This window comes from Coregonus clupeaformis, chromosome 7 (genome assembly GCF_020615455.1).
Source record: "Coregonus clupeaformis isolate EN_2021a chromosome 7, ASM2061545v1, whole genome shotgun sequence".
Classification (NCBI taxonomy): Eukaryota; Metazoa; Chordata; class Actinopteri; order Salmoniformes; family Salmonidae; genus Coregonus; species Coregonus clupeaformis.
In genome coordinates this window covers 23,412,137-23,428,210 of record NC_059198.1, presented here as the reverse complement: position 1 = coordinate 23,428,210, position 16,074 = coordinate 23,412,137, and the positions used below count along the sequence as shown (strand labels likewise).

The 16,074-nt window shown below is 44.1% G+C and overlaps 1 protein-coding gene across 3 annotated transcripts in view; it reads left to right on the top strand.

Moving 5' to 3' along the window:
• Positions 1-15,963, top strand: part of LOC121569241 (high affinity cAMP-specific 3',5'-cyclic phosphodiesterase 7A) — a 33,973-nt gene extending 18,010 nt beyond the window's left edge. The window contains exons 2-13 of one of the 3 annotated variants that reach the window (XM_041880038.2): positions 2,769-2,829; positions 6,042-6,074; positions 6,571-6,660; positions 8,817-9,016; positions 9,137-9,200; positions 9,527-9,723; positions 9,907-10,038; positions 12,942-13,033; positions 13,189-13,333; positions 13,510-13,606; positions 13,818-13,898; positions 14,019-15,963. In XM_041880038.2, the coding sequence (XP_041735972.1) occupies positions 2,769-2,829; positions 6,042-6,074; positions 6,571-6,660; positions 8,817-9,016; positions 9,137-9,200; positions 9,527-9,723; positions 9,907-10,038; positions 12,942-13,033; positions 13,189-13,333; positions 13,510-13,606; positions 13,818-13,898; positions 14,019-14,332 (1,506 nt within the window). In that variant the 3' untranslated portion in view covers positions 14,333-15,963. The remainder of the gene's footprint in view (positions 1-2,768; positions 2,830-6,041; positions 6,075-6,570; positions 6,661-8,816; positions 9,017-9,136; positions 9,201-9,526; positions 9,724-9,906; positions 10,039-12,941; positions 13,034-13,188; positions 13,334-13,509; positions 13,607-13,817; positions 13,899-14,018) is intronic. The other 2 variants (XM_041880040.2, XM_041880039.2) reach the window with 2 other exon arrangements.
• The last annotated feature ends 111 nt before the right edge of the window (positions 15,964-16,074 follow it).

Sequence of the window (16,074 nt, the reverse complement as noted above, 5' to 3'; positions counted from 1 at the left end):
TCTGTTACCAAACTTTGCATCTGCACAGTTCTTCCAGTAAATGTATTTTTGTAAAATCGTCAGTGTAAATTGTTAAAAGTAGTCCTTGTTCATTGTATGGTTTGTTAAACCTTGAAATCAATGGGTTTTGTTTGGCACACCTACATTGTAAGTGAAATTGCCTTGGGGCTAAAACAGGGAAGTGTGTGTGGATGAGCTTTGACCAGGCTCTGCTTAACACCACTTTAAAGGCCTGGAGCTGCTAGACTTGGCATCAATGATCATTCACAGCGCTGGGGAGCTGTCTGCTTGGGTTTAGATTTAGCTTCAAGTACACCTACAGTAGTGTCAGCTAGGCTACACATGAGATCAAACTCAATGCTGAAAAAAGTGTCTAGATGCGTTACACTTGAATTATGTCTACAAACGTTTGTCTTTGTTTACTTAAACCAAAACGGTTCTCCAGGCAAAAAAGGTAGGTTTAGGACACACCTTTGTTAGTTTGTTCACAGTTTCACACAAGTAAATGACAAACTACAGACACTAACCTGATCTCTATGGTTTCACATGGCCCAGGGTTGACGCCTCAGTCCAGTCTGACCTCTAACCTTAGACCTACAAACCCAGTGACCTTGGAGAAGTTTCCTGACCCCGGCCTGAGGGGGGCCTGGTAATCCTGCCAGTTGGCTGCTAACTGACGTGATGAGTGACAGTACAGGCCAGATTAGACAAGCCGGCAATAGATGTCACCAAAGGGAGGAGGGAGGGGGAGGGGTGTGTGTGTGTGTTAGTGATATATATGCACTAGTTTGGGGTCTCTCTGCTTATGGTTATGCCTGTCTGTTTATCTTTGTATGGGGTGTGTGTGTGTATTCCTCTGCACATTTAGCTGTGACATTGACAAAGTGACCATACTAGCACACGTGCCAAACCAATGCTGTGTGTTGTGTACAGTACGTGTGTATTCAGTGTGTGTTTGCACTGAGGTGTGTCAGGGCAGGTGAGGATGTGCCAGGCTGTGAGTGTTGTGAGTATGGTGCTGTTCTGTATACAAAGTGGCCATAATAGCACACGTAATTCCCCCCCGCCCACACACAGGGTGGATATTACTCACGCTAAGCGGCGGTGCTGTGTGTAAACACACTGCACCACATATTACCTACCATGACACGCCTGTTTGCCTGCCGGTCAAATATTAGCCTCGGATTGGCCGCCGCCGTCATGTGACCTTAGAATTAGAAGACACTTAGGGTCAGAGGGAGACGGACACACCCAGAGAGAGATAGTGTGTGACGGTTTGGTGGTGACGAACCCTGATCCTTATCTGGGTTTATCAGTGGTTACAGTTGGATGTGTGTGTGTGTGTGTGTGTGTGTGTGACAGTGGTTGTTAAACTTGTCAACATAGCCCTGTTAGAGGATTGTTTTTCAGATGGGACCACTCCCAGTAGGACCAGGCTATAACAAGCTGCTTAGACATGTTAATAATAATAATTATGTAACCTTCAGTTGACACCCGTAAGCCTCAATAAATTGCTGTTTTCACGGCCTCTACACTGCATTGTGGGAGAATATGGCTTCAAAGCGTTTTGTTTTTCATTTGAGAGGAGAGCCCAGAGGGGATGAGCGAGGGAGGGAGAGAAAGAGACTGAGTGCGGGAATGGTAATGGATAAAAATCATGAATGTAAATGAGGCTGAGCCGATTGACGTCATGGGCCTGAGGGGTGTGTCCTCTGTGGACACCCTGGCTGGCTGGATGGCCAGGGGAGAGGGGAGCCCTATGGGGAGACTAGCTCCGGAGACACTCTGTGTGTGTGTGTGGTGCAAGGGGAGGTGAGCCAAAGCCGTGCCTGAGCGTCTGTCTGTGGGTGACAGCAGGTTGAGGATATCCCCTGGTTAGGTCCTCTCTTATGTTACTGAAACCTGCTGATTAGGGCCAGGCACCAATGTACACCTACCACACACACACACACACACACACAGGATGATCTAGTATTGTCCTAGGTCTACGTTTGTGTGCGTTTTAGACACAATGTTTGACTTCTCCTCTTGGCTATATGAATACTCTTACCCTCTCAGTCTGTCAGAAGGAATGCCTGGTCTGTCGGTTGGTGGGGTTGTCTCACTTTCTCTTTTGCTATTTGTGTGTGGTTGTCTTCCCCCCTCTCTTTCTGTCTTGCGTGCTTTGTAAGCCTAGAGTGTCTATGGAAGTGTGTGCGAGTGTCATCTGCTGCTGTCCTAATCAGCAAGCATCTTTGCTCTATCGTCACGGTAACAAGGAGCCTATTACTGGGGAAATGAGGTGTGATTAACTCTAAGGTTTTACCAGACGGACATCTCAACTCAGTCTGTCTGGCACAGCATGTTCCCCTACACATAGTACAGAGCTTCCCACACCATATACCGCACCAGCTCTCACACACTACACATGCACACACACACACATGCATATATCAGGTGTACACACACACACACACACACTCTCGCTGTGTGAGTGTTTGCGTGTGGGTAGGTACGCAGCATGAATGTTTCTCACACTAGCTGATAAACAGATGGAGTGTGTGTACCATCAAACAGATGACAGACAACTTGTGAGCCTGTGAGGAAATCCTTTATCAGTTGAACCCAAATGACTTTAGTAGACTGTAGGCCACCACTACTTGGATTATTAAAGTGTTTTAATGTCGTTGCATATTTCTCTGGTGCTCTTCTGATTTGCCAATGTCTCTGAAGCATAAATATTAGTTGAAAACATGTTTATTTTTTATGTTCTCTTTCCTCTCCTTCAGAGACGAGGGGCCATCTCATATGACAGCTCAGATCAGACTGCTCTGTACATTCGTATGCTCGGTAAGTATTGCCCCTGTCACATACAGTACACAACAACTAGCATTATGCTAGTTACTGTAAGTACTGTCCCCACCCACACTCACTCAGCAGCACCACCAGCAGTGTTGTTCTAGCACAACTACCATTCCAATACTAGCAACTATAAGTACTGCCCACTGTCCCTACATTCAGAATGAACAGGCATCATCAGGCCTATAGATTGCACATCAAGGAAAGGGTTTAAATATAGTTAGTAATGTTTTTGTCATATTATATAGCTTAAGTAACAACGTGAGAAAGTGATAAATAACGTGAGAAAGGGATGGATAAATAAATTGAGAAAGGGATAGAGGAATTCAGGCAGACTGAGAGGAATGTAGAGGGACTCACTGCAGACTCTCTCGTCTGGTCAATCCCTGATCTCATTGATAATCTCTCCATCACATAAGGCTTAAGTCATGTCTGAGGCCAACCAGGCCAGCCGTTGGTCCACAGTATTAAGCCTTTCTTTGTATTTTGATCAGATTTACTGAGGCATAGATTTAGTTCTGTGTCATACTGGGCTCATAGGCCTGTGGAATGTTCTGGGTCCTCTGTGTGGATGCCAGGAGTCCACTCTACTGTGGTTGTTGTTTGTAACAGTCTGTCCTGTCTTGTTGGTCATGTACATATGTATATTCTATGTTGTCTGCACTGCCACGTAACAATTGGGATAATAAGGTTTATGGAATTGAATTGGATTTAGCCTTGCCTATCCCGGAGTCACAGTCTAGCAGACCAAGACAGATTAGACCTTATGTGCGGCCACATGGCCTGTTCTGTTGTCATGGGAGAATATATACAGTGGCTTGCGAAAGTATTCACCCCCTTGGCATTTTTCCTATTTTGTTGCCTAACAACCTGGAATTCAAATGCATTTTTGGGGGGGTTTGTATCATTTGATTTACACAACATGCCTACCACTTTGAAGATGCAAAATATTTTTTTATTGTGAAACAAACAAGAAATAAGACAACTGAACTTGAGCGTGCATAACTATTCACCCCCCCCAAAGTCTATACTTTGTAGAGCTATCTTTTGCAGCAATTACAGCTGCAAGTCTCTTGGGGTATGTCTCTATAAGCTTGGCACATCTAGCCACTGGGATTTTTGCCCATTCTTCAAGGCAAAACTGATCCAGCTCCTACAAGTTGGATGGGTTCCGCTGGTGTACAGCAATCTTTAAGTCATACCACAGATTCTCAATTGGATTGAGGTCTGGGCTTTGACTAGGCCATTCCAAGACATTTAAATGTTTCCCCTTAAACCACTCGAGTGTTGCTTTAGCAGTATGCTTAGGGTCATTGTCCTGCTGGAAGGTGAACATCCGTCCCAGTCTCAAATCTCTGGAAGACTGAAACAGGTTTCCCTCAAGAATTTCCCTGTATTTAGAGCCATCTATCATTCCTTCAATTCTGACCAGTTTCCCAGTACCTGCCGATAGAAAAACAACCACACAGCATGATGCTGCCACCACCATGCTTCACTGTGGGGATGGTGTTCTCAGGGTGATGAGAGGTGTTGGGTTTGCGCCAGACATAGCGTTTTCCTTGATGGCCAAAAAGCTCAATTTTAGTCTCATCTGACCAGAGTACCTTCTTCCACGTGTTTGCCTATTGTTTTCTTTAAGCGATGGCTTTTTTCTGGCCACTCTTCCGTAAAGCCCAGCTCTGTGGAGTGTACGGCTTAAAGTGGTCCTATGGACAGATACTCCAATCTCAGCTGTGGACCTTTGCAGCTCCTTCAGGGTTATCTTTGGTCTCTTTGTTGCCTCTCTGATTAATGCCCTCCTTGCCTGGTCCGTGAGTTTTGGTGGGCGGCCCTCTCTTGGCAGGTTTGTTGCGGTGCCATATTCTTTCCATTTTTTAATAATGGATTTAATGGTGCTCCGTGGGATGTTCAAAGTTTCTGATATTTTTTTATAAGCCAACCCTGATCTGTACTTCTCCACAACTTTGTCCCTGACCTGTTTGGAGAGCTCCTTGGTCTTCATGTTGCCTCTTGCTTGGTGGTGCCCCTTGCTTAGTGGTGTTGCAGACTCTGGGGCCTTTCAGAACAGATATATATATATATATATATATATATATATATTGAGATCATGTGACACTTAGATTGCACACAGGTGGACTTTATTTAACTAATTATGTGACTTCTGAAGGTAATTGGTTGCACCCGATCTTATTTAGGGGGCTTCATAGCAAAGGGGGTGAATACATATGCAGCCACCACTTTTCTGTTATTTATTTTGTAGAATGTTTTGAAACAAGTTCTTTTTTTAATTTCACTTCACCAATTTTGACTATTTTGTGTATGTCCATTACATGAAATCCAAATAAAAAGCAATTTAAATTACAGGTTATAATGCAACAAAATAGGAAAAACGCCAAGGGGATGAATACTTTTGCAAGGCACTGTACACAGGGCCAGGAGTTTTCCAGGAAATACTCTGGGCCCTTTTTTATAACCTACAACTGGCCAGGTCACTGTGTGACCTCACTTCCTGTCTGGTGGAAGCCATGATGGTTTGTGCTGCAAATAGTTTGTGATTTAAGTAGTATTTTCTGATAAAATTCTGTTGGAAGATAATATTTTTTATTTTACACGGATTACTGACCTCTTCAGTAGTTCAAACATCTCAAGAAGACAGTCTAAATGACTATTTCCTTAACTCAATGACGTAACAATTGATTTGCTGCTACTAGCGTTCCCCTGGTTAGCTCTAGCATTGGGCCTACTTTGAGAGCATGTGTTTTTGTGGAGTTGGTGGATATTACAATTCTTAGTAAGAGGTGCAGCAGCATCCCAGTTCAGGACATTTAGGCTATTTGCCAGGGCCTGTGATCAATTACTAAGCCAGTCTGATATGGTAATGTGTTGTCATACAGTGGGTTTAAAAGCATTAAAGCGTAGAGGTCAGGGCACATTGCTAATCAACTGTCTGACCCATATTCCCCCGACGTCAAGGCCCGCTGGCACGCAGAATGGGAAAATGTGACTCACCACATCTCATCACATATTTTAAACTCACAGCTCACACACAGACAGACACAAAATGACTTGGATGTGTGATTGCATGTGTGTGAGTTTGTGTACATCATACATACCCTTGTATATTTACATTCAATCTGTGAATGCTGTGTAAGCTATATGTGACCATCCTTTAATGGTAATTCCCAGTTTTGCTATTTTGCTAGGGGCTTGTGTTATATTCAAACAGCTGTTCCCAAGTAAGTAAAGCTGGTGGGAGTGGGACTGTACTGTATGACTGATCTGCTGTACAAATCAGTACTGAAGCGCTGCGTTAGTCTGTCAGTCTGACTGTACTGCTGAATGACTCATCTAGAAGACTAGTATTGACTGGGTTGCCTGGGCCAGTACCATAGCAATACTCAGTGTTCACCTCGGAGTATGAAGCACAAACCTGTCTACTGTACTCTACTGTATGCTGCTCCTAGCCTGTCTTACTACTAATACTAGTGATACTGTAGCCTTGCCTGGCACTGCATGCTCAGCTATCAGCTGTTCCTAGCTCTTTTAGTGATCTACATGCTGCTCCCCTTTGAAGAATGAGGGAGAGAGCGAGAAAGAAAGTGTGTGTGAGGAGAGTGCATGTGGGTGAGTACAGCATGTTGGTGACCGTGTGTGTGTGGGAGAGCTCTTTCTCCACTATGTTACATGACTCTTGAGGACGTGTGTGTGTGTGTGTGTGTTGTTTCCCTCTAGGAGATGTTCGAGTGAGAAGTCAGGTAGGATTTGAACCAGAAGGAAGAGGTTCCTACCCGTACCTGTGCATCGACTTCCGGACCCTACACTGTGAGTATGAACCATGACAAAAACCTTCTTTCCTCACTGGCCTCCTTAGTAGTGCTAAGTACTGCTACTAGCTATCCACACTGAAGCACCAAAGGAAGGAATGCCAGGGCCCATTATTAACAACAGTCATATAGTTTGACTGTAATCCAAGAAATAGTATCTGTGTACATATACCCAGTCTGTTGCTCAATTCATGCACTTGGTAATGACATACGGTATGAATTTTCTCTAGTTACCCTCACTGATCAGTTAAGAGAGAGAGCGGGCACCCGCATAAATACAGCCCTCTGTGGGTACTACCTGTCTTAACTCAGATCTGCTACACCAGACAGATTGACTGACAGATGTTGGTGCATATCTTATTTATTTCACACACTGATTAGTCACCCTCGCCATCTAACAATCACTGTCTTTGTGTAAATAAGCCAACCTGAAGAATCCTTATGTGACTGAGCAGGGTTGGGGTGCTATTCTAGTTCAGGAAGTGGAGTGATATTTATTTCGGTCACAGTCTTGTAGAGAAAATACTGTACAATTTTCTATTCAATGAAATTGAATGTCAATCTCCTTAATGTTTTAAATTGTTTAAAAAGCACGACTTGTGACTGGTGTGTGTGTGTGTGTGTCCAGGCAGTAGTGTAAGTGTGTGTGTGTGTGTGTCCAGGCAGTAGTGTAAGTGTGTGTGTGTCCACCCTCGGGGAGTAGTGTTCATAGTCGACCAGTCTTAAATCCAGTGTGACCTGACACTGGACAAAATCATTTGTTTTGTCCACCTCTCATTCTTGTTGATTTAATTATATTGTTTTCATCAGTGTTCTCATTCTTGTTGATTTATTCAACATTTGGACATTTGGATAGCCCTTACAGTCTCAATTATAAGTCCACCCAAACATTTGTTGTGCAACATTCCTGATTAGGATTTGGAGCAGATGTCTGAGACTTGTGCCTGGGGATTATCAAGCAGAGTACATTACTAAATGATTAGATAGACATCTACTGTGTAAACCAGACACGCCATGTCATCCCTCTGTGTCCCTTTCTGTACAACAGGAAACTGTTGAATCTATGCATCATATTTCTATCCACTATGTTGTAAACCTTGAACTGCAGGGGGTCCACAGCCGTATGTGTTTTATTTTTTTGACTATTACTAACAGATAACAAAATAATGGCTGTGGGTTCCATGGAATAAGTTGAAGGTGTTATACAATGTTTATTATTAATCCACAATTCATGTTCTTACCCCTTGGTTACATGTGCCTGGGATGCTCACAGGGATATTGGGATCCACAGTAAGCCATCAGTTTTTCAACTTAAAGGCCCAGTTCAGTCAATAACTTGATTTCCCTGTGTTTTTATATATATTTCCACACTATGAGGTTGGAATAATACTTTGAAAATAATGATAATGCCCTTTTTAGTGTAAGAGCTGTTTGAAAAGACTGCTTGAAATTTCAGACGGTTTTGGTGGGATGGAGTTTTGGCCTGCCTGGTGACATCTTGGGGGTAAATTAGAAAGAGTTCCTCTGTGCCAACCACTGGAGGTTGGTGGCACCTTAATTGGGGAGGACTGGCTCGTCATAATGGCTGGATGCCATTCCATTCCAGCCATTATTATGACCTGTCCTCCCCTCAGCCAACAGCTAGTTTTCAGTTTTCTCCTTCCCACTCAGACCACTCCCAGACAGTCCTAGGAAAATTCTTGTTTGAGAAATTGTACTTTGATAAGAAGCTATTTGTTTATTTTTTACCATTTGTAATTGAAAACAGTCACAGTAAGGTACTTAATTGTTACTATAATTTTTTTTGCAATGCACTAATTTTAAGCTTTAAAACTGCAACATGTTCTCTGTCTCATGACAAAATGTGTAGAATTGCAGGACATTCGCTTGAAAACTGCACATTTTCTCTCTGATGCCAAGAGGTTGGCCTTTTAAAATGTTCCTTCCCAGGGCCTGAAGGTTCGTCCGGCCATGCACTGCCAAAGTCATAGTACCATTCCTTGTATGCTAGTTTTATATCACCCTAGTTATGAGGGGGTCCCTGATGAATTTGCTATAACAAAAGGGGTCCCGGACCCAAAAGGTTTGAGAACCCCTGTTCTAAACAACTCCAATGTTCTGAATAAACCCTTGTCGGTGTTCCTGTGTCTTCAGCCTGCTCAGACTCCACCTCCACCTCCGCCTCTAGTCTTATCGCTGGTCCTGGCTTCATTTCGGCTGGGCCAGTGTCTGGTAGGAGGCTCCGCAGACTGCTCAGCTTCCAGAGATACCTGCACTCGTCCCGTCTGCTCTGGGGAACAACCCACCTCAACCCCCTCCACATCCTGGACGAGGACTACATCGGACAGGCCAAGGTCTGATACTTACACAGAACATACACTCTGAGCCAATCATACACTCTTATGCATACACAATTAATATTTATGTGCATGGCTTAACACACACTTACATTTACGTGTGTTTTTCTCTTGCAGTGTATGCTGGAAAGGGTCGGGAGCTGGAATTTCGACATTTTCCTCTTCGACAGATTAACGAATGGTATGTTTCTGACCGATGTCCATCTTTTCTCCTAAAGCCTCACCTACATTTTTGTAATGTCATCATCCTCACAGAATGAGTGTAACATTACTGCATAGGCCTGCTTTAAACTCATCAGAGATGTGGACAATGATGCCCTCTGGTGTTTGTTTTGCTGAATGCTGTGTAGAACTGGGATGGTGGGGCCTCTTAAGTCCTTTTCCATAGATTTTCATTGCAATGCTAAACTCCTCCACGACCACATAAAAACAGAACTACCCACCCCCAAACACTATTCCTGACCAGCTCTTTAAACTACATCTCCCATCCCTCCCCTCTCCATGCAGGAAACAGCCTGGTGACGATGACCTTCCACCTCCTGAACCAGTATGGTCTGCTGGAGCTGTTTCAGCTGGACATGGTGAAGCTGTGGCACTTCCTGGTCATGGTGCAGGAGGACTACCGTAGCCTCAACCCCTACCACAATGCTGTGCACGCCGCTGACGTCACGCAGGCCATGTACTGCTACCTGCGAGAACCCAAGGTAGCAGACAGAGATTGACAGTGCTGGTTTTCTGTTGTAGAGAAAGTATTCAGAAGTAGCTTATTGGGTGTTGAACTGGGCTATTGACCACATTATCCCACTGACCTAAAGCCTAGGCATTAGCTCCTGGGCTCATGGATATGAGCAGAGAAAAGTGAGCTGACATTCCCTGTCTCTCCATAGCTGGCCAAGTCCCTGACGTCCTGTGACATCCTCCTGGGCCTGCTAGCAGCCGCCACTCATGACCTGGACCACCCGGGAGTCAACCAGCCCTTCCTCATCAAGACCAACCACTACCTGGCCAAGCTCTACAGGGTGAGAGCACATAGCTGGAGCAGTCCACAGCTACTTAAGAAGACATAAGGCACTACATTGCAGTGCTGAGGCATCATTACAGTCTCGGGTTCGATCCCAGGCTGTGTCACAGCCGGCCGTGACCGGGAGACCCATGAGGTGGCGCACAATTGGCCCAGCGTCGTCCGGGTTAGGGAAGGGTTTGGCGGCCAGGATTTCCTTGTCTCTTCGTGCTCTAGTGACTCCTTGTGGCGGGCCAGGCGCCTGCAAGCTGACATCGGTCGTCAGTTGGACGGTGTTTCCTCCAACACTTTGGTGCGGCTGGCTTCCGGGTTAAGCGAGCAGTGTGTCAAGAAGCAGTTATGTCGCACATGCAGCTAACAAAAACATATGGAAATGTCTGCTATACCAGTTTCATTTAAGGACCAAAGGATTGACAGCCGTCCCATATAGATTGCAAAATAGTTGGGAAGAGATTTTTTATGTACCGATCCTGTGTTTATGAACTGATACGCAAAACGATGCCGGATTCAAAACTTATAATTTTTTAAGTTAAATTATTATATAAAATTCTTAGTCAATCGATTAATAATACTTTTAGCAAAAATGTTTTATTTTCAATTTACAATCTGTAGAAACAATGAGAATAGAAAGGTTCAGAACTTTTGTAAAACATCACAGTACAGTTGAAAAATATATGGCAAATAGAAATCCAATATGGATGGTGGTAAGAGATAGATGGGAGGTGTTGAATGGAGCTGAAGGATGGGACTAATAACAACTAGATAATAATGTAAGCATACTGTGTCCATAATAAGTATATACAGTGGGGGAAAAAAGTATTTAGTCAGCCACCAATTGTGCAAGTTCTCCCACTTAAAAAGATGAGAGAGGCCTGTAATTTTCATCATAGGTACACGTCAACTATGACAGACAAATTGAGGAAAAAAATCCAGAAAATCACATTGTAGGATTTTTAATGAATTTATTTGCTAATTATGGTGGAAAATAAGTATTTGGTCACCTACAAACAAGCAAGATTTCTGGCTCTCACAGACCTGTAACTTCTTATTTAAGAGGCTCCTCTGTCCTCCACTCATTACCTGTATTAATGGCACCTGTTTGAACTTGTTATCAGTATAAAAGACACCTGTCCACAACCTCAAACAGTCACACTCCAAACTCCACTATGGCCAAGACCAAAGAGCTGTCAAAGGACACCAGAAACAAAATTGTAGACCTGCACCAGGCTGGGAAGACTGAATCCGCAATAGGTAAGCAGCTTGGTTTGAAGAAATCAACAGTGGGAGCAATTATTAGGAAATGGAAGACATACAAGACCACTGATAATCTCCCTCGATCTGGGGCTCCATGCAAGATCTCACCCCGTGGGGTCAAAATGATCACAAGAACGGTGAGCAAAAATCCCAGAACCACACGGGGGGACCTAGTGAATGACCTGCAGAGAGCTGGGACCAAAGTAACAAAGCCTACCATCAGTAACACACTACGCCGCAGGGACTCAAATCCTGCAGTGCCAGACGTGTCCCCCTGCTTAAGCCAGTACATGTCCAGGCCCATCTGAAGTTTGCTAGAGTGCATTTGGATGATCCAGAAGAGGATTGGGAGAATGTCATATGGTCAGATGAAACCAAAATATAACTTTTTGGTAAAAACTCAACTCGTCGTGTTTGGAGGACAAAGAATGCTGAGTTGCATCCAAAGAACACCATACCTACTGTGAAGCATGGGGGTGGAAACCTCATGCTTTGGGGGCTGTTTTTCTGCAAAGGGACCAGGACGACTGATCCGTGTAAAGGAAAGAATGAATGGGGCCATGTATCGTGAGATTTTGAGTGAAAACCTCCTTCCATCAGCAAGGGCATTGAAGATGAAACGTGGCTGGGTCTTTCAGCATGACAATGATCCCAAACACACCGCCCGGGCAACGAAGGAGTGGCTTCGTAAGAAGCATTTCAAGGTCCTGGAGTGGCCTAGCCAGTCTCCAGATCTCAACCCCATAGAAAATCTTTGGAGGGAGTTGAAAGTCCGTGTTGCCCAGCGACAGCCCCAAAACATCACTGCTCTAGAGGAGATCTGCATGGAGGAATGGGCCAAAATACCAGCAACAGTGTGTGAAAACCTTGTGAAGACTTACAGAAAACGTTTGACCTGTGTCATTGCCAACAAAGGGTATATAACAAAGTATTGAGAAATTTTTGTTATTGACCAAATACTTATTTTCCACCATAATTTGCAAATAAATTTATTAAAAATCCTGCAATGTGATTTTCTGGATGTTTTTTTTTCTCATTATGTATGTATGTATGTAAAAACATATGCAATATTAAAGCTGATCTACCCCCAAAAAAAAAAAAAAAGAAGCAGTGCGCTTTGGCAGTGTCGTGTTTCGGAGGACGCATGGCTCTCGACATTTGCCTCACCCGAGTCCATAGGGGAGTTGCAGCGACGGGACAAGACTGTAACTACCAATTGATACCACAAATAAATCAATGAAAGGAATGATAATAAAAATCTAATCTTAGATATCTGTTTTGATTTGTTGAATCAATTAGCCCATACCTATTACAAGCTTATCTTTCCTAAAAATAAAACCTTATATCAGAATATTTAGGCCAACTTTTTGATCCTGCTTAGTAGTATACCCCTCTGGCTAACTCTAAGCTGGCCAAGCTGGACAGGGTGAGAAGGCAAAGCAATCCTGTAGCATTAGACCTGGCTGGAGATCACTAGATGGCCATGCTTGACAGGACAAAAGTGGTGATAACGTCTTAAAATTGACCTAGTTCATCGGGTATTTGCTCTTATTTTAAGATAATGTTGAGGTCTATGATTTAATGTACTTAGGAACTCAAGATAACAGTGTTATAGAAATCTAATGTATATGTCTCTGTGGTCTGTAGAATTCCTCTGTTCTGGAGAACCACCACTGGAGGTCTGCAGTAGGTCTGCTCAGAGAGACTGGCCTGTTCTCCCACCTGCCTGCTGAGGAAGGGTCAGTCTAGGTTCTCTTTTTCCAGTGCCAAGTATTTTATGATTAATGAACATGACTCTGTTGTTAAAGAGGAAGGTAATGAGTTGGTTGTTGTACACTCAAGTATGGTAGTATACATTTAACACATTTATTTAAACTGCTCATGATCTCCTCAGGCTGAAGATGGAGCGCCAGCTGGGTTCTCTGATCCTGGCCACTGACATCAGCAGACAGAACGAGTACCTGGGAAAGTTCAGAACACACCTGAACCAGGATGACCTGTGCCTGAGCAACGCCAGCCACCGACACTTCATCCTCCAGGTCAGTTACCAGCTGGGCCGTAGGCTTAGAGTTGGGCCTGGGGAAACTGTGGCAACTAACCAGTCATTGTGGCTCTTAGTTGTGCATGGGAAAACTGTGTAGAACCGGTCATTTTGGCTCTTACCAGCTGGAAACTGTGGGGTCTAACTGGCTATTTTGTTTCTAACCCCTTGCAGATGGCTCTGAAGTGTGCGGACATCTGCAACCCCTGCAGACCCTGGGAGCTGAGCAAACAGTGGAGCGAGAAAGTGACTGAAGAGTTTTTCCACCAAGGTAGCATCTCATTCATTCTCCTCTTCTTAATCTCTCTTTTTCTCTTCACCTATCCCTCTGATCAGTGTGTTGTCTATCCCTCTGATCTCTGATCAGTGTGTTGTCTATCCCTCTGATCTCTGATCAGTGTGTTGTCTATCCCTCTGATCTCTGATCAGTGTGTTGTATATCCCTCTGATCTCTGATCAGTGTGTTGTCTATCCCTCTGTAGGAGACATTGAGAAGAAGCACAAACTTGAAGTCAGTCCACTGTGTGATAGCCAGAGCAACTCAATGGGAAACATTCAGATAGGTAAGTTTTTATGACGATTTCTAGGTAAGTACTAGCTACATTACATTGATTATAAACCAGAAGCTCTATTAGGCCCGCTTCTCTAACCCTGTGTGTGTCTTCCTGTCTTCCCTTCCCCAGGTTTCATGACGTACGTGGTGGAGCCTCTGTTTGCCGAGTGGGGACGGTTCTCTGACACACGTCTGTCCCAGACCATGCTAGGCCACCTGGGGCTGAACAAGGCCAGCTGGGGTGGGTTAGTACAGCAGGAGGGGTCCTCTAGCCCTGAGGAGCTGGAACCTAGCAGCCCTGCCTCCATCACCATGCCAACGCCCGCCGTCACCCAGTCAGAACCAGAGTCTGCCTCTGCCGCGGAACCCATAGCCTTCACCACGGCAACAGCCACGGGAGAAGCCAACTCCAAAGAAATACCTTGGGGAAGCAAAGAATCCTGACACTCCACGTTTGCCCTTAGAACCCCGACCTATGACCCCTGGCCTCGCCACACACTGGGTAGTGGGTGGGACAGGTAGGAGGGACGGGGTGTGGACTTCAACCCCTCCTCCCTCCACCTGAACCTTAAGTTTGTTGCTTTTGCATCCCGTCTTTGACAGACCACTGATTTTATTTAATTTTTAATTCCTTTCCTTGACATGGAGCAACACCTAGATACCTCATTTGGCTACTGCTGTATTTGTTATTCTTATTAACTTGTTTATTTATTTGTCCTCTAGTTTTGGCCTTACTAATTTGACACACTACTATTTTGGTGGCAAAGTGAATCTAAGGGAATGACAGTAACTGAAGAATACACTTTTCTGGTTTAAGTGCCATTTTCAAACAGTTCTATAAGATGCTTTGAAAGTGATTTGAAACACATTGAGTATTGAGAAGAGGCTCTCTAAAGACAGCTCAGAGATGCTGTGAGGTGTGTTGATGCATTTGTAATGAATCTTATTCCTCATGTAAAACATTTTTGGGATAATGTGACAAGCCCAGTTCTTTTGCTGCCTCTGACTGTTTACAGACATCTCTTTGTTTGTCATTGTTGTCCTTTCTAAATGAATCATTTCGATTCCGCGATATGCCTTCTAAGCACAGATGCGAAGAACCATTAGCGTTTGAACTGCCGCCCCACTGCTGAAGTCGAGCACAAAGCCTCCGTCTGACAGTCGGACAGTCACACACCAGATGCCATAAAGAAAACACCACCTGTTTTCTATTGTATTCCTCTCCTCCTTGCACTCCCAAAAGACTGAAATGTTGGACACAGCTTTTGTTCTGAAAGAATTTGGGACAGACAGAATGGCATTCTACGGTATTCTAGATTGTACAATGGAACCAATATGAAAAAGCAGTGTTGTGGACTGTGCCTGTAGAGCACCTCTTTCGGTCACCCTGGACCAGTCACTCAGTCATAGCACACGCATCTCATCTAAAAACTCCATCACAATGCAACTAGCTCAGGGTTTTGCCAATCTCTATCCCGAGGTAGAGGGTGGACTGTAGGAGGGAAGTTTCCTGATGTGGTTTAGCTACCTGGTAAACATGTTTACTTCTACTGAATGGGACGCTCGCTCTCTCTGAATGTCTCTAATCATCATAGCCACATGCAACCTAGAGGACTGCTCTACCGATGCCTTTCAACTATGCACAGATTACGCTAAGTGACCAAACCAGCTCCTACTACTATTAGTTCTACTACTCATTAAGTGCATCGTGTGCTTGTCCTCCTTAATGCACTGTCTGATCCCCATTTGCCTTTTGTTGTGAGGGAAAACCCAACCCTTTTTTATATATGGAATACAAAAGGGATGAGTGACTATGAACATTCTAATTTTGGGGGTTCTCTTTTGATTCTGTACAGACAGCAGATGTTTTGAACAATAACAGGTGCTGTTTTATTTTAGCTGATTTGTAATTTCGCTGTAAGTGCTTTAAGACTGTTGATAAAACTGTTTACAATTTTTTGCGACAGCCATTTTGGGAAGAGGACTTCAGTATCAAGCCATTTTGTAAAGTCTTTGCCGTATTGACCTTTTGATACATGCCTGTTACATTTTGATTAATAAAACCAGTTGACAAACGTCTTAGTTATTCACAATGATTCATAAACAGGGCTGTATTGAGGTGAAATACTCAACATTGCAGCTAGAAATGTAATGAATGGAGCTGACATGACAGGCAACTGTTCTAC